Here is a 23,202-nt window from a genome sequence, read left to right as displayed (position 1 = left end):
TTATGAGGTATTGTGTAAGGTACAGTGTAGTGAGCTCTTTTAGGACACTAAGAATATTTTAAAGAAGAACCTTTTTTTTCCTAGCAGTGTAATTAAACTGTTCCTGAATTACACTGGAAGCTGCTTTTGCTCATCTTTCATCTCTCTGTCTTTTAGTTTTACGTCAAACCCACATCAACAAGCCTGTTGACTGCTTGTCATTGACAAATCTGACCCGCAAACACAGGAACCATGTTGTCCTTGTCCATGTCACGGGGAAATAGAGATGATTATCGTTATTACCGCTCTTCCTCGTTTGAGGTCTGGATGATGACTCGCTTATCACGCCGAGTTTTCATGAGTGGGAATAATCTGCTTGTGCTGTGAGTCATTTCGGCACGTCATCACTGACACGGCGCAATTCCTCCCTGGAGCGATGAGCAAAGGCCAAGAGTCATTGCTGTCACACAACAACATTGGTCAGCAATTAATAAAGTACAAAACAAGACAATTGGAACCAAAAAAAAAAAAAAAAAAAAGTTTAGACAAATGAGTTGTTGCCATTCCTCGTGACACAACACATAACAATACAGTCGCAAATACACAACAGTGTGAGACAAGTACAAAATATACAATAAATATAAAAAACACAGAGCATGCTAACTAGACAGAACAACAAAACACTATTAAATATAAGAGACCAGTGCAAACAATCAATAAACCAGCAAAGCAGCAATAAACCTCGAAAACTAAAATTAAATTGAGACACTATTTCACTTGGCTTATGCTATAAGCTGCTATCTAGTGAATTTTTAAAAGACAGTTGAGAGTTGTATACACACAGTCATCCAGCGTACAGTCTAGCAGGCCATTCTGAACACTTTTAGACCCAACTTACATCTCAAAAAATACATGAAAGCCATGAAACTATAAACCCCCAGCCAAAAGATTCAGGTACTGGAATAGGGATACACATCATTCCTTTTTTTTTTTTTTGTTTTTAGTCTTTCTGTATGCTGTAACAGGGTCACCGTGGTGCGCACGCATTTCTAATGTACTCTAAGGACATTATTTCCTCCATAATTCCCGTTCTCCTTTATCTTATAATAGAAATGGTTTAGTACTTCACAGACACACTGTCTGCACTTACACTTCTGATTCTGATTAGTTGCTATAAAACAAGATCTTTGTGGCCGCACTGTATTTTTAAACTATCCCAGTTTGGTTTTAAAATCCACAACCATGTCATTAACTGTCCTGAGCCGAGATTCTCAAAAGCTTTGAAGCACAAAGATCATTGTTAAATGGTAGCAAGAGCATCACTCTCCCAAATAAGATGATCTTAACTTTGCGATGCTTTTTGAAAACTCAGCCCTGTCCTTCCCTGATTATTAGGGCAGTGTGATTCTTGCAAAATGTATAGATTTGTGAATGAGGGCATTATGGAGATTAACATTTGATGAACAGCTGATATACTGTATATGGTGGGGCTCTGCCTATCCTGCCCCAATGGAAAAGCCACCACTGAATTAACTGTAGACCTTGTTGTATCATGCAATTTAGGTAGATAAAGAAAAGTGTAGCAGTAGGATCAGTAGTCTTATAGCAGAGCAATAGCATTGTCCACGAGATAACACTGCCATTTTAAATTGCAGGTAAAGAAATGTCACATGAATTATAAATGAAAAAAATATAACAATGAAGGCCGGAAATTTCCACTGTCCAAGCTGGAGAGTCTCATTAGAGCAGAGTGATATAAAATGTGTAAAATGTCCAACCAAGTACTTCCAAACTGACAGGATGCATCAATGACTGAAATTCTGTTAGCTGTTTAGAGAAAAACTGTTCCTGAACTTAACCTTGGTCAAAGGTCTGTCTCATCTACCAGAGATAAGTGGTTGATACATGAGGTGTGATCGGGTTCAATGTGAGCTTTATCTTTATTCATTCATCTTCAGTAAGTGCATTTATGGCAGTGGATCTGGAGCCTATCCCGGGAACACTGCGCGTGAGGCGGAAATACACCATGGATGGGAAGCCAGTCCATTGCAGAGCACCACAAACACACACACATATTCACATCTATAGGGCAATTTAGAGTCACATTTCATGTGTTTGGGTGTTGGGAGGACACCAGAGAACTGGAAGAACACACAAAACTCCACACAGACAGTAACCCACCTCCACAAATCCAACCGATCAGGACAAGGAGGTGTCTCTTTACCTACCTGTCAGTCATGTTGTGTTCAGGCAGTGTGTGTACATGGATTTTGCTGGGTGTGGCTGTATTTGTCTAGATTCAGAGCTAGTTTCATTGCTCCTATAGCTTAAGCTAAATTTTGACTATAAATAATTCAGGTCAAATGTGTGTGTGTGTGTGTGTTGTTCTATTTTACACAATTCTGTGTACATATTGTCTTTAACGTGATTTAAATATTGAACTTTTCCTGCTAGATTGAATTGTTTACATTTTAGTTCTGCACCATGCTCAGAGTAGTATCAGGCTGCGTGTGCAGAGTGTGCGGATTACTGACCCATTTATCATTCCAGAAACTGCTTCCCTACTGACACAAGGATGTGCTACCTTTCTGACAGGTTAAACCAGTATGAACTGGGTTTAACACGATGGTTTTGCATAGGACACACCCTAGCAAACACACACCATGAGCCCTTGTCCACAGTAACATGAGCAGCTTAAAGCTTCTATACAATAGAGCAGTCAGTTGGGATGACTGCAAAATGGCTTACAGTCCTCTATTGTTTCTTTTGTATGATAGATAGATAGATAGATAAATAGATAGACAGATTATCTTCTATTATGCCACAGTGCTGTTGAATTCTCGAATCGGATTGGTCAGAAGGTGTTGATTAATTATCTATAACAGCAGCTCTGACAATAATGCAGCTGCGAATCACAGGATTACATTAAAGTGCTCATTTAAATACGTTATTGTTTCTATATCAACTTGAGTGAAGACGCTAATATTTCAAGCTAGTTGCGGTTTAAAAAGTGGGAATTTTCATGATAGGACATGACAAACTTCAAGAGAGAGAAGAAACTGTTTATATTTGCTCTAATCTAATGATAACATATCTAGATCCTAGCTTGTTTCGCGGCCATTCCACAACATTAACCGTAAATATAAATTAATAAGGGTATTGCATTTCATTCGTTAATAATTAACTGAAGGAGTCTCCATTGTCAGCTCTTGGTAACAGGCAGTAAGTTTTCCAGCACAGGAAAGTCTTCAGGTCACAGGATTCTGCCCCTACACGTTTCTTGGTAACATGACAACTTGCATTTTTTTTTTTTTTTGTATTAAGTTCAAGAGAGAGAAAAATGAGTTAATGAGGGATAACAAGAGCTAACTTCTTTTGTGAACGTTCCACAACATTAAACGTAACAAAAATGGAATAAAATGTATGGTGTATCATTGATTAATAAATGAATAACTGTCACTTTTTTGCTAAATTTTGTGGTATAAGAAGAATAAAACACATCAGGATGTGTTATTATAGGATGCTTCTTGTCGGGCTGAATCACACCACCCTGTCGTTGATTATTTTCCTATAAAAGCACACCCTGGCATGTTCTTTTCCTATATACAACTTATAGACTATATTTGTTTTTAATTTTTCTGTTTCAACATCCAGTTTTAGCAGTTTAAAAATGTTAACATAAGTGAAGACTCCAATATTTCAACCTAGTTGTGGTTTGAAAAGTGGGAATTTTTGGGACAGGACATGGCAAGCTGTGATTTAGTCTTATTAATTTTAAGAGAGAGGAAAAAAACAGAGGCTGGTGAAGTGACGACTGTTTAGCTCCTATAACGTAAGTGATAACAGGAACTAGCTTGTTTTGTGGACGTTCCACAACATTAATCGTAACAAAAAATGGAAAAAAAGTATGACATGTCATTGATTAATAAACCAAAAAGTGTCATTTTTGGCAAATTGCTGTTGAATAAAAGGAATAAAACACTTCAGGTAGTGCTTTTGTTGATATTTTTTCTGTAACAGTCCTTTGTTTTTTTTTTTTTCTTTACTTGATAAATAGGCTACAGTCTATTTCAAAACATATTTTTTCAAAGTTTATAGCGTTGCTAAAAGTTTATAAACTAATATTTCAGTGTAATTGTTGTTTAAAAGTTGGAGTTTTCATGACAGGACTGGCTGAAGCGAACAAAAGAAGCCTAGCAGCCGAGCCTTTTGTTGTTGTCGTTGTTGTGTAAAGCTTCCTCGAGCGCCCCTCCCCTTTTTAAAAGAAAAATCCACAGCCAACCAATCACATTCTACCTTCCCTGCTGTTGCTACAGGAAGTGACGTCGTCACGCAATAGGCGTACACTTTAATGGCGTCAGACGTACGCGGGCTGTAAACGGTAGAGCGACGGAAGAGGGTTAAGAAGGCTCCAGTGTATATGTATATGTTTTTTTTCTTCTCTCCAATGTAAAGTAAATCCGCCTTCATCCTTTTTTAAACGCTTCGTTTTTAAAAAGAAAACATCCGGAGCATAAATTTGACACTTTAGACTTCATGTCGAGCCCGATATTGTGATGGTGCGACGCTCGGAATGTTAGAAAACAAATGGTGAAAAAACTGGGATAATTATTGAAGGGGAATTAGCTTAGCATTAGCTTTAGCGTTAGCTTTCAGTGTAGCTTAGCACAGCTGTGGAGCCTGGAGAGTGACTTCAGCACGGAAGAGACAGAGAGAGAGACACACACACACAGAGACAGAGAGAATATAGATAGACTTGGCGTATTATTGTTGTTATTTTTTATAGTTTTATCGATATAATCACATACATCCTTTCTGTATTTTTGGTAGAGCTAGCTGTTTTGCTAGCTGTGTAATTTAGTTATTTTTGTACGATGGAGTTGAGAGTCGGGAACAGATACAGGCTCGGGAGGAAAATCGGCTCCGGGTCGTTTGGAGACATTTATTTGGGTGAGTTTATATTTCTTTTTCTATAAAAATATAATAGAGATGGTTGATAAAACAGTGTGCTTATTTATTTAGCTTGACATGTCAGAATTGTTGTAATGTCTAACGAAAGCTAGTTGGCTATCTGACTAGTTTTGTGTTTGTCCGTTAAAATGATTAAATTCAATCCGAATTGTTTTTATTTCGATTAATTTTCTGAAGATAAAACGATTTATTTAGCGGTCAAGCTACAAACTAGTCAGTGTTTCCAAGCCAGTCGAGCTTCTTGCTAACCTTCCTGCCTGTTTAACTGGGTTAGCTGGCTAGGTTTAGGGATTAACACTGCTAGTTAGCTGGCTGGTTACCAGCTTAAACTTCTCATAATCAGTGTAAGGTTAAAAAAAAACCCACAACACATCGTCCTTTCTGCGTCATCAAGTGTTTATGACAGAAGGAAATAATCGTGTTTAATAAAAGCGTCAAAACAAGATGTGTGTTATTCCGTTCACAGAAATCATAAAGTGTTATAGAGTACAATAAACATCCCTGTCTTTCTTCCTGTGTTACATTCCTGTGTATATACACCTTTTATACACACTTGTACACATTTATACACATTTATACACACTTATATACACCTTATACACACATGCACCTCTTATACACTCTTATACACACATACACCCTTATACAGATTTATGCACACCTTATACACTCTTATACACGCTTATACACACATACACCTCTTATACACTCTTATACACCTCTTATACACACTTATACACACATACACCCTTATACAGATTTATACACACTTTATACACACATACACCACTTATACACACCTTATACACCTCTTATACACACCTTATACACCTCTTATACACGCTTATACACACCTTATACACACATACACCTCTTATACACTCTTATACACATTTATACACACCTTATACACCTTTTATACACACATACACCCTTATACAGATTTATACACCTCTTATACACACTTTATACACACCTTATACACCCTTATACACACCTTTTATACACACCTTATACACGCTTATACACACTTACACACCTTATACACTCTTATACCCTCTTATACACGCTTATACACACCTTATACACCTCTTATACACTCTTATACAGTTATACACCTCTTATATACGCTTATACACCTCTTATATACGTTTATACACCTCTTATATACGCTTATTCACCTCTTATATACGCTTATACACCTCTTATATACGCTTATACACCTCTTATACACCTCTTATATGCCTTTTATACACACTTATATACCACTTATGTACCTTATGGTTTCTCTGTAAGGGTGTGGTGATTTGACAAATATCATATATTGCAATATTTCCACAATACGTATGTTTCACAGTATCAGAGTTTGTTAAGCAAAGCTGTCATTTTTCATTTAATTATAATAGTTTGATGATCCTTGTACTTACTGTCTACAACAATAAACAAAAATCAAAAAGGAGTGGAATCACTGAATCAGCTGAGATTCAGTCCAGAGTTTGTACTTTTTGAAGATTTTTTATATTTAAATGTAGAAGTATAGAGCGATGTGAGCGATATCTCAGAAGAAGTGAATTGTGATTAAACTATAACAGTATAGATATTGTATTGTGATATCACCCAGCCCATGTTCTTGTCCCTCTAGTAGAACCTTTAACGGTTCTCTGTAGAACCCTACACCAGAGCGTTTCATTATCTAAAAGGGTCTCATGTAGGAACCTTAATTATACAAGGAACCCGCGAAGTCCCGAGAGAACCCGCCAACTCCATATTGAAACACTTTAAATATGTTTCTTTTGAAATGTTAGTGACATGCTCAGCGAACCACTTGCTAATTTGAATTTTTTTTACCTGTATTTCCGTGAGAAGTTAGCAGCTGTGTGCTGCACCAGCATCGTCGTTAGCGCAGTTACGATGACGTTTAATAAGAGAAGAAAATTCAACAACCTCAAACTGAAGTGCTAATGCCTTGAAAAAGCTTGAACTTTTTATTTCTCGCTCACTGTTCATTTCCCAGCGACGTTTAAACACCATATTTACGAGATGTGGAGACGTCGGTGCAAATGTCAGACTTGGGGTCCCAGAATGCAATGCAGCTACACGATGCAGTAGAAGACGTTGTTAGACTTGGCTAGTTGATGCTCTACAAGATGGCAAGCGCGACGTTTGAATGCAATTCGAAGCTTTCTTCTTTAAAACAAAAAAAAAAGTTTGAGCAGAGTGAACAGATGTGGAGGTGAGAAATCTAGCTCGAGGAAAGCACTAAAGCGCCGCTGCATCGCTCCGTTTCAGTAGAGATGAAGTGAGAGCTAAATTCTACTGCATCACTATCAGCACGGGATTATGGGTAATGTAGGAAGATGTTAATCAAAGTGAGTATAGACGAGCATTTCGAAGAAAGACTTTTAATCAAAACAAAAAAAAAAACAGTTAATTATAACGATTTAATATGCGAGTCGTTCCTAAAGCCTATTATGATGCGATTGTTATGCTAATTCTGTTAATTAATCAAGGCTAACGAGGTGTTCCTGACCATTACACACGCCTCGCTCATCATCCTGAGCTGACAGCGTCATTAAGAATACGCTAACACCGTTTCGCATTTACACATTAACGATTTTGAGACGCGTAACGAAAATGATTTGTTTGCGTACGCAGTATTTATCTCAGTATTTATGCAAAGTATCTCAGCGAGGATCGTTTCTTTTTTTTTCTTTTTTTTCTTTTCTTTCTTTTCTTTCTCCCCCCCGAGATCACTGGTTGATAGTGAGTCATAGAACATGGGGCGTACACACACACACACACGCACGTGTACACACACACACGCACGTACACACACACACACACACACACACACACACACACACACATGAAACCTTTTAAACAGCCTATGAAGAAGTCAGTATCAGGTACCAGGTGATACTCGGAGCTCTTGTGTGTTCATAGAAAAGAAATTACTGACCTGCCGTTTCTGATCAATTTTGTATATTTTTATCTTGTTATTGTTGCCTTTAGTCTGTAAAGTCTATATTGGGTGGTAGACTGATTAAACATACGTATTTGAATGTCTGATATAATTTTTAAGCTCTCAAACGTGAGACGTTTTAAACTCAAACAGGAAAAAATGACACACGAGTTTTATAAGTAATTATAACGCTGCTTTATAATGAGCTAAAATAACATCAGAGTAGAGTGAAGTTCATGAATAGTTTTCTTCTTCGTTTAAAGAGATGTTATTAACGCTTCATTCATCACTGTGATTTCTGAAAGGGGTGTGTGTGTGTGTGTGTGTGTGTGTGTGTGTGTGTGTGTATACGTGTGTGTGTGTGTGTGTGTGTGTCTGTAGCACACCAGAGTGTTTGAAAGGGTTCTGTTGTAGCAAGCTTGGTTGTTCCACTGATAGACCCCTTACAGTTTCTCCAGACTGTTTCCCTGTCTAAAAGGTTTCTCTTGTAGGAAGCTTGGTGGTTGTTCCATTGTTGGAACCCTTAAAGGTTCTGTGTGGAACCCTACATCGGAGCGTTCTCCTTTCTGGAAAGGTTCTCTTGTATGATGCTTGGTTCTTGTCACTCTCGTAGAACCCTTAAAGGTTCTCTGTGGAGCCCTGCTCCAGACTGTTTCCCTACCTGAAAGGGTTCTCTTGTAGGAAGCTTGGTTCTTGTCTCTCGGGTAGAACCCTTAAAGGTTCTGTGTAGAACCCTAAACCGGAGCGTTCTCCTATCCCCAAAGGTTCTCTTGTGGGAAGCTTGGTTCTTGTCCCTCTGGTAGAACCCTTAAAGGTTCTGTGTAGAACCCTACACCGGAGCGTTCTCCTATCTGGAAAGGTTCTCTTGTATGACGCTTGGTTCTTGCTCCTCTTGAAGAACCCTTAAAGGTTCTGTGTGGATCCCTACACCAGAGCGTTCCCCTGTCTGCTAAATTATTCAAAGACCCCGTAAACTCCATCTTGAAACACGTTAAATATGTTTATATTGAAAGATGCGTGAAATATCTGAAAGGGTTCTCTCGTAGGAAGTTTGGTTGTTGTTCCTTTGGTAGAACCCTTAAATGTTTGTTCGATGAGTCTGTCGTCTGAGTGTTAGTGTTAGTAGCGTGGTTCTCATGCGCTGACAATGACGTAATATAATCTCCGCTATCATCACACGGGTTTTTCAGCCAGCTGCTCCTCTCCTCTCGAGTGCACTCGCTTCACCTCGCCTGGCCAGCGTTTGGGAATTAATTAAAGTCCAAAATGAAACCCACACCACTTTCCCCTCATGTTCCTGCCTCGCGTTTGCTTTTTATTTTAGTTTTTGCTCTGGAGCTGCGACGCTAATATAGCTGATAAAATTAAGCTACCGGTTTAGCATGTCTCAAAAGACATTGCCTTATACATGTTTCACAAAATAGCTGAAGTCATCATAAATTTGAAGCTCAGTGTTTCTCTTTGTCTGTATTTATAGATAAATGTGTCACACAGAGTCAGAAACCACATCAGGAAGAGGTAAAGCTGAGGTTTGTGCAGTGCGCGATTGGAGGCTGTGAGCTTGGCTTACACGCTAACTCACGACAGGAGTCCAATAAACACCTTACATTTCATTTACATTGTTTATTACACATAGGTGGCACGAACAGGGCGTCATTTTTCATCATCATGCCCATTTCGTTCAAAGTGTTCCAGCGTTTAATATAAGTGTCTGGATTCTTCTAGGGGGGAAAATCGACTCTCTTATGTCACGCTTTGAAGGTTTTCATTTGACTCGCACTCGTAGCTACAGCACAAAACTCACAGAGTAAACCTCAGACCAAAACCACAGCTTGACTGATCGAGTACATCGTGTTCTGGAGATCTGGACTGAGGAAGAAAGTCGTCATTTGTGTAATTATTTAATCTTTATTTCACGCCGTCGCCGTGTTTTCTACGCTTTTAAAGTTTGTGTGATTATCTACACGTACGTGCCAAACTTATTTATTTATTTATTTATTTATTTATTTTTAACGTTGCCGTATTCCTGAGCAATACTTCTAACATTTCTAGAGATATCCAGAGATGGCACGACGCCAGTTTTTCTTTTCCGGTACGGATACCGAAATGTTGCGTATCAGCCGATTTCCATACCCAAGTTATAAAAGCTACTGAGCTTTAACATGCTTTTTAACTAAAGAACTTTTGCAAAGATACAAAAGAGAGATGGTGAGAGAGTGAGATACAGAGAGAAAGAGAGGTAAAGTGAGAGAGAGATAGTGACAGATAGAAAGAAAGAGACAGAGAGAGATGGTGAGACAGAATGAGAGAGACAGAAGAAGAGAGAGAGTGAGAAAGAGAGGGACAGAAAGAAAGATAATGAGACAGAATGAGAAAATGGAGGGATGATGAAATAATTTGTTACAGGATCAGATCTATTTTGTTATTTTTTTTTCTTCGCTATCAACCAAACTAAACGTATCAATTTTACTCGATAAATGGGCTCACAAGTATGAAATGCAGTTATGCTTCTCTCTGAATGGGGATAAATTTCATCTCAGGAATATAAATGCTAAAAAAAAGAAAGAAAAAGAAAGTGCCGTGTGGTGGGAACACGGGTTATGGCAGATTTTTTTTTTTTTTTTAAGTTTTGATTAGGGGTGGGTGATTTGTCAAAAATATCATATCACGATTCTTGGATAGATTTCTATACTACACTAGGGGGTATCGTGATATTTAGGTTTGCCAGCGAAACTGTAGGATTGTATTACTCTGAGTTTGATGATATTTTTATTTAAAAAAAAAATTAACACTTAAATAAAGGAGGAAAAATAAGGAATTTGAGAGTTTAATAAATCGTAATGATTCTAGACAACAGTCTGAGCGTGTAATAGTTTTTCAGAAAATATGAAGCTATAAAAAGATGTCATGATATCTGTGAAAAGTGAGTAGTGAAGTAATTTATTATGATTATATTTGATATTACATCGTCGTATCTCCCTGCCCTGGTTTCAAGTGTAACACTGTTGAATATCACAATACGTCGTGAAACCGATTATCAGCTCACGCCTGAACCCGCTCTCGGGCCTCTCTTCCCACAACTCGCTCTTTATTTTCTGTTTTTATTTGCACGCTGGAGCTTCACCGTGTTGAGCTCATTGCTTGGCCGGCTCTTTATGTTTGAGCTTCGAGATGATTTTGTGCAGAGCGTGTGATGAAACCCTTCTCTATTCTGTTCTGAATCGTTGTAACCGCGCGGTAGTGCCAAAGAAATGTCCCAAGGGCTGGAGCACTAATCCTGTACAGATTGCTCAACATGAAAAGAAAAAAAAAATTCTTGTGCTAGTGTTTCTGCTTCTGGATTTTGTGTTTTAGATTTTCCCTGATGATGATATTACGAGCAGAGCGTAACAGGTTAGAAATGCATCAGCGGAAAATTTCCAAGGTTTGCAAAACAAACAAACAAACAAGACTCTCTGATTGATGAATCATTCTTTAGGTGACTCCTCACAATGCCTTTTTTTTTTTTTTTTTAAAGAATTGAACGTGCTGATGATGTAGACCTTGATGAAATATTTTCTCGTGATACTGAAATGTAAGAATTCTGAGTCGCTTCTCGAGGTTCATGAGGTGTTGCAGTCGTTCTCACACACTTAAACACGACAGCTCGGAAATAAAAAATGCTTAAATAAGCAGGTGATTATAAATTTGGCTGCGCAGATGATATCCGTGTCACGGTGTCCTGAATTGGCATTGGACGATTACGACTTGCGAAATGTAACGCAACGCAATGATTCAGCACGCGTGCTGGAAACAATCGCAATCTCCTTATCATGGAGCTTATGGAAAAGCCCCCTGATCTCCTCACACTCCTCACGCCGAGAGTGGACTCGACTCTGATGAAGTGCAGCTGGGGCATGACTGGCCTGAACAACAACACACACACACACACACACACACATATCACTAAAGAGCTGTTTTGATTTTCCTTGCATGGAACGAGTCACATAGACTCAGCGTTTTTTCTTTTCGTAATTGTTATATTAGAATTATTTAGCATGATGATTAGACCAGGATTTTTTCTACATTTGTGCGCTACAGTCTTGTTTGTTTTTACATGTGTGAATTTGTTACGTTATAAAGCTGCAGTTTTTGCTGATTTCATCCAAAAAGCATCAGCCAAACACACACAAAATGTCACAGAGACTAGCGGAAACGATGCTTTTAAAAGCTTGAACATCTGTCTCGAGTGATCCGATCACAAGTGTGAGCGCGACTCGGCGTGGCTCGGAGACGCGTTGTGGTCCAGTCGTTCCGACCGCAATCGGAGGTGATCTGGGACGCATATAATCATTTGTAGCATGAACGTACCAAGCGATTTCGTGATTCGATGCAGCAATGATTATTGGAATCATTTGTCTTGGTATCGTGATCCACTATTGAATTATTCAACAATGTTTTATTTTATTTTTTTCCGGATGTCTGTCGTGCTTACGTTCTTTACTCATTTGCTCTTATTACCAATCCACACAGTACTATAGCATTTTATTTCTGGTTAACTATACAACTACGTTTTATGAAAGGATTCGCAACAGTAAGCTGGCAAACGAGCCACGCCCACGCTGTATGAAGCTGACTAGCTATGCTTGAGTCAGTTTCTAACCGCCTACGCGCCATCCATTTTATCTCATAAGTGGGAAGCTGGAACTCACAATTACATCATTTTCAATCTCTGCGTGTTCAAGCTACAGAGGAGGAGAAGAAACTGGATGTCTGTGTGTAAGCTTCTTTTGTTCGCTAGCAATCATTAGTGATACATTAGCGGTGACATTCGTGACGTATTAACTTGCCAAAACGGCGAACTGTTCAGTGAGTGTTACAGATTTAACCATTAATTGATGGATCAATATTGACGGATCTAAAGCAAATACCGCTCTAATCTCGTTTAAAATGGCCGCTCTGAGTTCCTGGGCTGATTCCTGCGAAAGATTTCTTTGGTTTTGTTTTTAATTCTTCTGAAATGTCTGTAAAATCAGTGAAGGGAAACTTTACAACTGACGCTTTTTCGGTTTCACCAACATCTATGACGTGGTCTAAAGCTAATCAGACACTTTCTGTTCGTAACCTTCAGGTGAAACGAAAAGATTTACACGTCTGGTTCTTGACGCCATTGCTAATTTTCATAATGGACTGTGTTTTTTTTTTTTTTTTTTGGCAGTAAATTATATCTCGACTCCAGTTGCAAATGCGCATACGTGAGTGCAAATTCTGCGCATTTGTTTTGTTTTTAGACCGAACAAAACGTACAGAATTTTTAATTTGATAAAGAGATTTCACTTCTACAGATTCGATGTTTTAACCCACTCTTACTGCTCTGATTATCAAGTGTACATTGATCACCTTCGATCGGATTTGTTCACATGGCTACATTTATAGCTTGCTAACATAATTCCTCCAATGCCGTGTTGTGATGTTGCGGTTTTTGTGTTATCTGAAAGCTTGGTTGTAGTTGCTTTAGATTAGGATTCGCCCCCATTTTCCCCGGAGTGAGGGGGAGGAGGGAGAGCAGCTGCTGCTCGGGATTTAAAATGGACGAGCGTATTGATCTGCTTCCTGGAAGACTTTCTTGTAGAGTTGTTGGGTTTTTCAGCCTTGTTTTGAGCTCTGAAGTTTCAGCTTTAACTTTTATTCCCTTTACAAATTCTCATCCATCCAGGACAGTGATTCTGTTGAAATTATTTTTTAAGACAAAATTTTTTTACCTCTCTAAATACAAATGTTGTTCGTTGACCAAGACGTGTTCTGACATAGCTTCACGTTGTGTCATTAATGATTATCTATATTTATTTTTTTTTTCTTTAGTAGAGGTGGCACTGATTCTATACCTGGTATCAGTATCTGCTTGATACTTCCCCAAAAAGAAACAAAGGTGGATCAGATATTGAAGAAAAAAACGTATCGGATATCAGATCCTGTAACAAACGCTAAAGACCGGAATTTAGGGGGAATAAAAGTATTTTTTGAGCTGTTGGAGATGTTTATATATAAAATAACTTGACTTTTTTTCCTTTATTTTTGTGATTTTATCATTTGTATTTTACATTTTGTTTACATTTACAGTGTCTGTTTTTTTTCTGTGTGTAAAAAGCTTATTAGTTTTAAAAGAAAATGATATAAATACAAGAGGGGAAAAAGGTTTCTTTAAAAAAAAAAATTTCAGAAATTTTTAAGGTTTAGTACAAAATTAATGTTGAATAAACAGCGTCCTGTCAGTTTGTAATTTTTGTGATTATAAAAAAAAATCACTGGCTCAGATGTCAAAGATTTTAAACTGATAAACTATTCCGCTGTCAGTGTCGTGATTAGGGCCGGACCATATGATGTAACTCTGATATCACAATAAATTATGTCAGAATATGATTTTCTGAAATACCGCGGATATTTTTTCAAGTTTTTACAGTTTTTAAAAATGAATTGAATTAAAAACTGATTTGACGTTTCAGTTTTCTACCTTATTTTTAATATGCTCAAAATTTTTACAGAAGAATTTTTCTTATTGTTTGTAGGTTTTATACATAATGATTTAATTTCTTTTTTAAAATATAATAAGATTTTTTATATATTTATTTTTTAACAAAGCTATATTGCTGGGAAATTGTTCGTAAACCTTTATATCGCGATATGATATTTTTGTCCTATTGCCCACCGCTGGTCACTTTGCTTCGTGCTAATGCAGAGATGTTTTTGCTAGTTTGAGCATTATTATTATTTTAAGTAGATTATTTTTAATATTTAGAAAGTATACGGCCACGTGTCCAAGGTGTCACGTGAAATCCATCTTGGTTTGTAAGTTATGTTTGCAAAACAGGTATAAACATCAGAAATAAACGTTCAGGATAAGAAATTTCACTTCGTCATGCTGCAAGTAGTGGATGATACACGCTTCCTGATCGTCAGCGGAAGACGCTGGTTCTCTGAGAGTGTGAAAGCAGAATGGTCTGTTTCGTAACAGGAATGTGTCTGAACATGTCCCTGGTTTTATCAGCTTCCTCGTCAGAGAGATTCGACCTGCCGAATGTGTCTCTACACATCTACATTCCACTGACATGCTGCTTCACCTTTATCTTCCGCTGTGGTGAAAACCGATACGTCCTGCATGTCAAAAATTACAATGAAGGAAATCACGACTTTGTTCAGCTTGACAGAAAGCTTAAATTTGGCCTCGGATCACTTCCTGTTCCAACAGTTTATAAGATTTTACTATTGAAGGTGCTTTAGGTAAGATTAGTCAGTTTTTTAAATCAAGATTAGGTCTCGAACAGATATGTAGGTGGGTTTGTGACATGATGGCCTGTGAAATGATTGCCAGGCGCCGCATCCAAACATAAACAAGCATTCCAGACCGGAAGTCAGTTTTCCAAACGCTTGCGCTGAACTCGAAACTATTTTTATCATGTCCTAAATATCTTCCAGATAATTGGAACAAATGAGAAATTACAAAAAGTTGACTATTGCACCTTTATAGCTGGGATTTAAAAAAAATTACTTCTGTAAATAATTTCTACTGAAGTGATCACATGCAATCGTTTTATGTCGTATAGGTTATTTTCTTGCCCTGTACCATGGATTTGCCCCACATCTACCCCATGAATCAGTGAAAAGTACCCCTACTGACCCCATGTGATTTTATTTCTTTATGTATAATTTCCAAAACCTGATGTACAGGAAATGGGAATTTCTCCTGCACCCTGCCTTGCCATGAAGAATTTGCTGACAGGAGTGTTGTGCTTTATAGTTGTTGCTTAGCTGCCTTTATTTTGTGTGTGTGTGTGTGTGTGTGTGTGTGTGTGTGTGTGTGGTGTTCCCCTCTTCAGGAGATGACTAGTGTGTGTTCGGGTGGAGCCTTTGGCTCCTGTTCTGCCCCGAAGTAAAGGAGTGGCCTTTTTTTTTTTTTTTTTTTTTTTTTTTTAAATAAACTCAAATGGTTGATGATTAACGACTGTGACAGTTCTTTCAGTTTATATTGAAATTATTTTATTTAATCGGCCGTTTCCGCTTCCAGCCCGTTTTGTCCCCCCTGAAACATCATTAGATCATACGCGAGTTATGATTATGTAATAATGCATCTTGATTGGCTCGGATAAGTAGATATCGAGTTCCAGTGCGCCTTGGCTGACTTTAGGCGGCCATTTTGGGCTGTTGAAGATGTTTTGGCGGCTTAGTGACGTCACGTAATTTTTTTGTAATTTCTTATCACTAATGTTTTTGCAAAATATTAGTGTTGGATATGGATATGAGACGAGATTACAGGTATCCATGTGCTAGATAGTCGTGGTTTGTTAAGTGAACATGGATTAACGACGCTAAAAGGGGTCGCTAAGATACTTTAATTTGGAGTAGACTCATTTTAGGGATCTGCGACAAACCCCATTCCTAGCTCGCCAATGAAAAGTGATAAAAGTTGTGCAGTTTGAGTGATTACACAAAATTTCAAAATCATAGTAGAGTCCACTTGCCTTAGCTAATACCACACTGAGGTCGTCAAGTGCCCTAATTCTAACTGTGGGAAATAAGGCGTTTGAGTTTTTGTGGAAGCGACGGCGGTGTAGTCGTGGCCCTTATCCTCGCTGATGTACCACATCGAGTTTTCATAATAACACAGCAAACAAGGCATCAATCTTTGACTAACATTTTCGCTGAGTCATGGTGTGAACTTTTCTCCTCCTACATAAAAATATGATCGAAATCTTGTTTTGTTTTCACGTGTGACGTTGTCGTGTTGGTAGTCAAGTTGTGTAAGCGCTTTGTGTTGTCCTGGATTCTTATTTTCGGCTGCGTTTCCTCATTCCAGGGTGTTTCTGATTCTGAAAAGATCATCCGTCATCCGCGTGAGCTCATTAATCCATCTAGTGAAAAGAGTTTCTACCGCACCTCGGCCGATGAAAATTTAAGAAAAAAACCAACCAAACAAAAAACGCTGGCGACTGCTACACATGCTACAAGTCTCCATGTAGCGTAAACTTTGTTTACGGTTGGTTTTGTGAGCGGCCATGTTGATTTGATGCCACTTGCTGAACTCGGGGTTGGGGAGGCGTTTTCTCTGGTAGCACCTCGCAGGTCATCATGAACGTCATATTTTCTAGAATTTGTTTGCACTCGTATCGATGATACCCACCTCGCTAAATTTTCCCGAGAATGTTTTTGACAAAGCGTGACGAATCCCGGAATTTGGCGCACGGGCATGTTCGTCATCAGGAAGAAATAAAATGTCCACTGCAGTCATTGCATAACGTGCATTGATGGCAGCTCCGGTGAAGATGAGTTTGTAGTCGAGGAACAAATACGTGATGAGGCATGCAGGCTAAATTCCAAACCTGCAACAAACTGAACTCTGAGTTCAGAGAGGGTGTGCGAATTAAAAAAAAAAAAAAAAAAAAACCCTGAGAAACACAAACGAGCATGAAATTCATCACAAGCCTCTGATTGGTCAGAAAGTGTTGATTAATTTTCTGTAACGGCATATCGGACTGTAGTTCCTTCCACGCTCGTATGGCGAACGCTTCATACACGCGTTAACTGTTTATAATGGTGACGTTTTCTGTAATTTAACGTGTAGAAGGAGTCTTTGTAACTGTGAATTTGTGGTTTCCAGGTGACATTTTATTTTCCTCTTAAGAGAAGGAAAAAAGAGAGACGGAAGGAATGACAGTTTTTATCCTCTATAACATAAGTGGCAACAGGAACTGACTTGTTTCTTGGATTGCGTAACTATAAATGATGCAAAAAGCGCAATGTAACATTTCAGTTTAAACGGATTGCTGTGGTGTTGGAGGGTCAAAACACTTGTGCTTCCTGTAACAGCTCACCCCATTTCGTTGGAATGTTTGTGCAAAATACCATTTTTCTGCAAAGTTATATTTTCAGTTATTTGTGTGATAAATATCGCAATATAGTTAACTGTCAGCTGATGATGGACTCATGCTGACGACTGACGTCTGGGCAAGACATGGTATGCGTCTGGCCTGTGACGGAGTGTGTGTGTGTGTGGGGGGAGGAGAACACACCCTCGCCCTTCCCCAATCCATTTATCCCACAGACTCACCGTGTGTGTGTGTGTGTGTGTGTGTGTGTGTGTGTGTGTGTGTGTGTGTGCGTGCGTGCGTGGGCGTGGGCGGGTCGCTGAGAAGGTCGTTGCCGTGTTATTTGCAGGTCTTGTTGCTTTGACTCGTTTTTCTTGCAGTGTCACGTTTCACTTAAGAGCGGGTTGAGAACGACTGGTTTCTGCGCTCTGTCATGTTCAGAGACAAATGGTGAACAGGAGGCGCTCGTGCACGTAACAGCAGACCTGCGGCTTTCTCAGCTGGAGCACGAGCAAGAAATATGGCCTCCGTATATTATACTGTTCAGACCACCAGAGACTCGAGCAGCTGCTGTGGATATCCTTTTTAATTTTTGCTTTGGTTTCAGGTTGGGTGAGATGGAAATAACCGCACGGCCTGGAGTGTGTTATTGCGCTTATACCACAGAGATTTACCAAGAGTTCTAATCGTTAATTTATTAATGAACGACATGTCGCACGTTTTAACGGGTTGTAGTTAGATTTAATGTGGAACATCAGAGAGACAAGTTAGTTCCTGTTCTCACTTTTATAGCCGGACCCCTCTGTCCGTCTCTCTCTCTCTCTCTCTCTCTCTCTCTCTCTCTCTCTCTCTCTCTCTCTCTCTCTGTGTGAAGCCTGAACTATTCTGTCCTGAACACTTTCCTGTGCTGGGAAAGCACTGTGACTGATTTCTTTTTTTTTTTTTAAACTACAAAGTGCTGAAACTGGAGACTCCTTCCATAAACGTTAAATAAACATCTCCTTACAAAACCTTCACATCAGTGATTATACGTTTTTGAAGGAACTGGTTGTTTTCAGAGAACATTAGTCACAATGATACCTACGTGTTTATCAGTGATGTAAAGGGAAGTTGCGTTGTTTTCGCGGCGCAGAGTGAAAGGCAGATGAGTAGGAAAAAAAAAAAAACACGTAGTAAATACGTTACACTGAAGAGGTGTGTGAATGTGGGTCATTCTGACTCAACACGGGGAAATAAGATGCGCGAGCGCTTGGAAACGGGGTGGAGTCGGTTTCCCGACATCGCTTTAAAGTCGAATCTTAACTTTTTACCTACTAGCCGTTCTGTCGGCGCCGCCCATAACGTCTCGCTACGTTTCTGCAATACATGAAGCGTAGCACGATATATAGACAATACAGCAGTGTTTCTTTTTAAAATTTTATTTTATCATATAATATTGAATTTAATTAGTCTATAAAAATATTTTTTTATATTTAAAAAATTTTATTTATTAACACACGATCTGTTTGTTTTTTACAATTTCAAAGACTGCATACAAAATTTCAGCATCACATCAGCAGCTTCCAGTCAGTTTGTAATTATTTTTAATAATATCACGTATCTCAGAAAAGCAAATCATGAAAAATCGATCACGATGCCAATATTATATCGTCATATCACCCAACCCTAATCACACTATCTTTTTTGTATCCTTTTTCAAACTCAATTACAAACTCAGGTGATTTGATAAATTTCGTACTGAATTCTTAAAATTGTAAATGTTCGTTTTTTTCCAGGATTTTTTTTTTGTCCTTTTTAAAATTCTTCATTTTTGTAGAGACAGGGTTTTTTATGCGGCGTCTTAAAGTTTTTAAGTTATAATTTAAAATAACTTTTTAACTTAAAAACTTAGACATTATCTGATTTGAGTAAAAGTTTTGTCCTGAATCTTGTAAAATGATTTGAATTGATTTTTTTTAGATTCTTTTCAGTTTAAAGAATTTTGTAGATGTTGTGAATGTAAAAGTTTTTTTTATTGTATTGCTGGCAATTATGGTACATCGTTTATCGTAAAAATGTCTTCGAGTATCGTGATATGATATTCTTGTTGTGTTGCCACACCTCCATATTAAAATATCGTGATGTTTTTTTTCCATATCGTCTGACCGAGCTAATTTCACAGGACATGCTGTGTTTTTTTTTTTTTACTTTACATCACAGCACTGTTTAATTCTCTATTCTGATTGGTTGTGGAATTTTCTAGATTAGCAGCTTGTACGGTTGTCTAACTTTCGACAAATTGCTGCAGTGTAAGTGGAATAAAACACTTCAGCGCTTTTATTGAAAAATAATCAACCTCAGTAGCTCCTGTTCATCGTCGATTACTTTCCTGTAGCAACATGATCCGTATTGATTTCCTGTTTTCTCTCTGCTCCTCAGGCACGGACATCTCGGTCGGCGAGGAAGTCGCCATCAAGCTAGAATGCGTGAAGACGAAACATCCTCAGCTGCACATCGAGAGCAAAATCTACAAGATGATGCAAGGAGGAGGTGAGTTCCCGATTTCCCAGAAAACACTGGTGTCGCCCGTCTCATTCTCATTAATTACTTCGCTTCTCATTTACATAAAATCAATCTCTGTTCACGTTTAGTGCTGCATGAAGCTCCGCCCACTGCTTTGTCGACTGTAGCTCCGCCCCCTGGAAGATGAAAATGAATGCCTGTTTTTTTTGGCTGTATTTGGAGGCAGGAAGGCATCGAGTCATGTCTGAGTCACGGTGCCTTCATCTAAATCTTTGCTGTCCTGCATATCCCATAATGCCGTGCAGAGACGAGAGGGAGCACTAATTTGTAGACAAATTAATTATTAGTCTTTATTTTCAGGTTTTTTAAAAATTGTTATTTATAGTGAATAATAGCTGGTGTAGTCAGTGAGGATTCTCTCCTTTTCCCCCAATGATTACTCCATTTCACCCAAAGAGTCGTCGTTAGCGTGTGTCGGTAACCTAGCAACGTGGTGACGCGTGCAGGGTTTTTTTTTTTTATATAGACGTCTCAGCGTGTTTTTTTTTTTTTTTTGTTTTGTTTTTTTTAAATAAGAGAATTGACGTAGATGGTGAAACAGATGTCCGGGGCGTTATGGCAGGTGCCCCAGAATAGCTTTTTTTTAATTCATTTGTACTTAAAAGGAAAAAAAAAAAGACTTTATGTGCAAGGAGACGTGTTTATTTAATTTAAAGTAGTGTAAAGTTTGATTTATTTTCCGTCACAGGTCAGGGTTCTCTCCCACGTTTCTGCCTTCACGTCTTCCACGAGCGCCGACTGTAAATCTGTGCCATGAATATGAATGAGGATCCCAAAGGATATTTGTAGTTTGTTATTAGGCGCGAGGAATCTCACACACACACACACACACACACACACACACACACGCGCGCAATTGTCTATCTTGCTTCCTCTTTCTGTTTTCTTTCTTTTCCTTCCATGTCATTCTCTCTCTCTCTCTGTTCTTACTGTTTTTTTTTTGCATTTGTTTTTTATTTTTTTCCTCTTTTCTCTTTCTACTTTTCTACTTGTGTAATCTCTCTCTCTCTCTCTCTCTCTCCCCCTCACTTCCTTCCTTCCTTCCTCTCTTTCCTTTTTTTTAAACACTCTCTCTCTCTCTCTCTCGGTCTCCCCCCCCTTCCTTTTTCTCTTTCCTTATGTTTTAAACATGCTCTCTCTCTCTCTCTCTCTCTCTCTCTCTCTCTCTCTTTCTCTCCCCTCTTGCTTGCGCTCGCTCTCGTTCTCTCTCGCGCTCTCTCGCTCGCTCTCTTGTTCCTCAACATGGTCGTCAGTCCGATTAATTAATTTTCTGAACTGTGTACATATTTTGCCGACACTCTTTCTACAGATGCGTGTTGTATGGCGTCTGAACGTGTACAGCACTAGCGGTGTTTAGAGTAAACGTTACCATGACAACAAGAAGCTTGACAGTACCAAATGGCTAACGTTAGCTCAGTGAGTTGTGTGCGTGTTCAGTCACAGAAGAGTTTTCATCCTGCGTCATTTTTCTAATAGTTTTCTAATCATTACCTTTCCAGTAGAAATCTGTAACTTTTTATTTTCTCACCGGTTGATGATGATTTTGCAGCCGCTGCGTTGGTCAGCATGTCGTATGCACGCAAGGAAAGGTTTTACGCTACGATATTTTGCTTTAATTCTTATTACAGTCACTTTACTGTGGTGCAGTCGTGTAGGAGGCGACTACACACACACACACACACACACACACACAGTTCATGTAAATGTGACCAAACTACATTTACTGTGTGTTAGAGCTGGGAGATATGACAATTATAATATAGATATCGTGATAAATTGTCATGATATGCTTTTCTGAGATATTGTGGTTAGTATGTTATCTTTTAAAAAATTTCTGAATAAATTTATTTTTCAGTGTTAAATATTGAAATTATTTTTGAACTCGCTATTTCTTAAGTCTGTCCTGTTCCCTTCCTCTTTCCTCTTTCATTCTTCTCCTCTCTCATCCCTCCCCCACACGGATCACATGAATGGTTGAGTCCAGATGGCGTGTGTGTGTGTGTGTGTGTGTGTGTGTGTGTGTGTGTGAGACAGAGGAAGGAAGTTGCTCCTCCTATTCTGGGCTTCCTCCTCTACTCTTGTTCACTCCCATACAAAAAGAAAGTTAGCTGTAGCTGTTAGTCGCTAGCGTTCACATTTAGTCAGCTGTTTTGGATTAATTAGCTGTCAGAAGTTGGGACTGAATCAACGTAGCCAGTTATTAGATGTAATTAAGCTCATGATAAAATAATATAAAGTTATACAGGCTACGCGTGCATGTGCTCTGTGGTGAGCAGCAGCGGAGATATTTACCGAATTCTTTTATAGCGAAGTCGCCCTGATAAACGACACGCTGTTTCATTTTCTTTTGAGCAAAGACTTTCACAGCTTTATCTGTTTCCAAGCTGAGATGCGTCAAAGAAAAATGTTTTGTTGCTCTGCTACGAAGTCACACAGCAAGTTATTAAAGTTTGTGTAGGATACAAAATGGGCGAAAAGGAAACGCTTATTACGGGATAAATGACAGTTTATTTTCGTCGATCTTAAAGCTGCAGGTATCAGGTTTTTCAGCAGGAACAACCCACGGCAGACCGTGCAGTTATACGGAAACAATGCGCTCCAGGGTCATGTGACGGCACCACGTGAAGTGGATCTGTGTGTGTGTGTGTGTGTGTGTGTGTGTGTGTGTGTGTGTGTGTGTGTGTGTGTGTGTAACAGGACCGTCAGGAGTGTTATTCTGCTTATACCACAATTACTATTACAGCGTTTCATTTGTTAACGAACACGTCATCGTTAACGGTTTATAGTTAAGATTTAATGGTGTTGGAGCATCAGAGAGACAAGTTAGTTCCTGTGTTCACTTACGTTATAGCAGCGATAAACAGTCGTTCCATCACTAACATCTCTCTC

The 23,202-nt window shown here is 38.7% G+C and overlaps 2 protein-coding genes across 6 annotated transcripts in view; one reads left to right on the top strand and one right to left on the bottom strand.

Moving 5' to 3' along the window:
- The first annotated feature begins 4,333 nt into the window (after nt 1-4,333).
- csnk1da (casein kinase 1, delta a) overlaps nt 4,334-23,202 on the top strand; it is a 34,830-nt gene continuing 15,961 nt past the window's right edge. For both annotated transcript variants that reach the window (XM_034309984.2, XM_034309985.2), the window contains exons 1-2: nt 4,334-4,929; nt 20,170-20,280. In XM_034309984.2, the coding sequence (XP_034165875.1) occupies nt 4,854-4,929; nt 20,170-20,280 (187 nt within the window). In that variant the 5' untranslated portion in view covers nt 4,334-4,853. The remainder of the gene's footprint in view (nt 4,930-20,169; nt 20,281-23,202) is intronic.
- Nucleotides 6,038-23,202, bottom strand: part of glyr1 (glyoxylate reductase 1 homolog (Arabidopsis)) — a 57,515-nt gene continuing 40,350 nt past the window's right edge. For all 4 annotated transcript variants that reach the window (XM_053239441.1, XM_053239442.1, XM_053239443.1 and 1 more), the window contains 2 exons: nt 6,132-6,184; nt 6,038-6,089 (listed from right to left, as the gene is read on the bottom strand). In XM_053239441.1, the coding sequence (XP_053095416.1) occupies nt 6,053-6,089; nt 6,132-6,184 (90 nt within the window). In that variant the 3' untranslated portion in view covers nt 6,038-6,052. The remainder of the gene's footprint in view (nt 6,090-6,131; nt 6,185-23,202) is intronic.

Source organism: Pangasianodon hypophthalmus, chromosome 13 (assembly GCF_027358585.1).
Source record: "Pangasianodon hypophthalmus isolate fPanHyp1 chromosome 13, fPanHyp1.pri, whole genome shotgun sequence".
In the NCBI taxonomy this organism is placed as follows: domain Eukaryota; kingdom Metazoa; phylum Chordata; class Actinopteri; order Siluriformes; family Pangasiidae; genus Pangasianodon; species Pangasianodon hypophthalmus.
The sequence above is the reverse complement of the archived record's forward strand: the minus strand, read 5'-3'. Positions and strand labels throughout refer to the sequence as shown.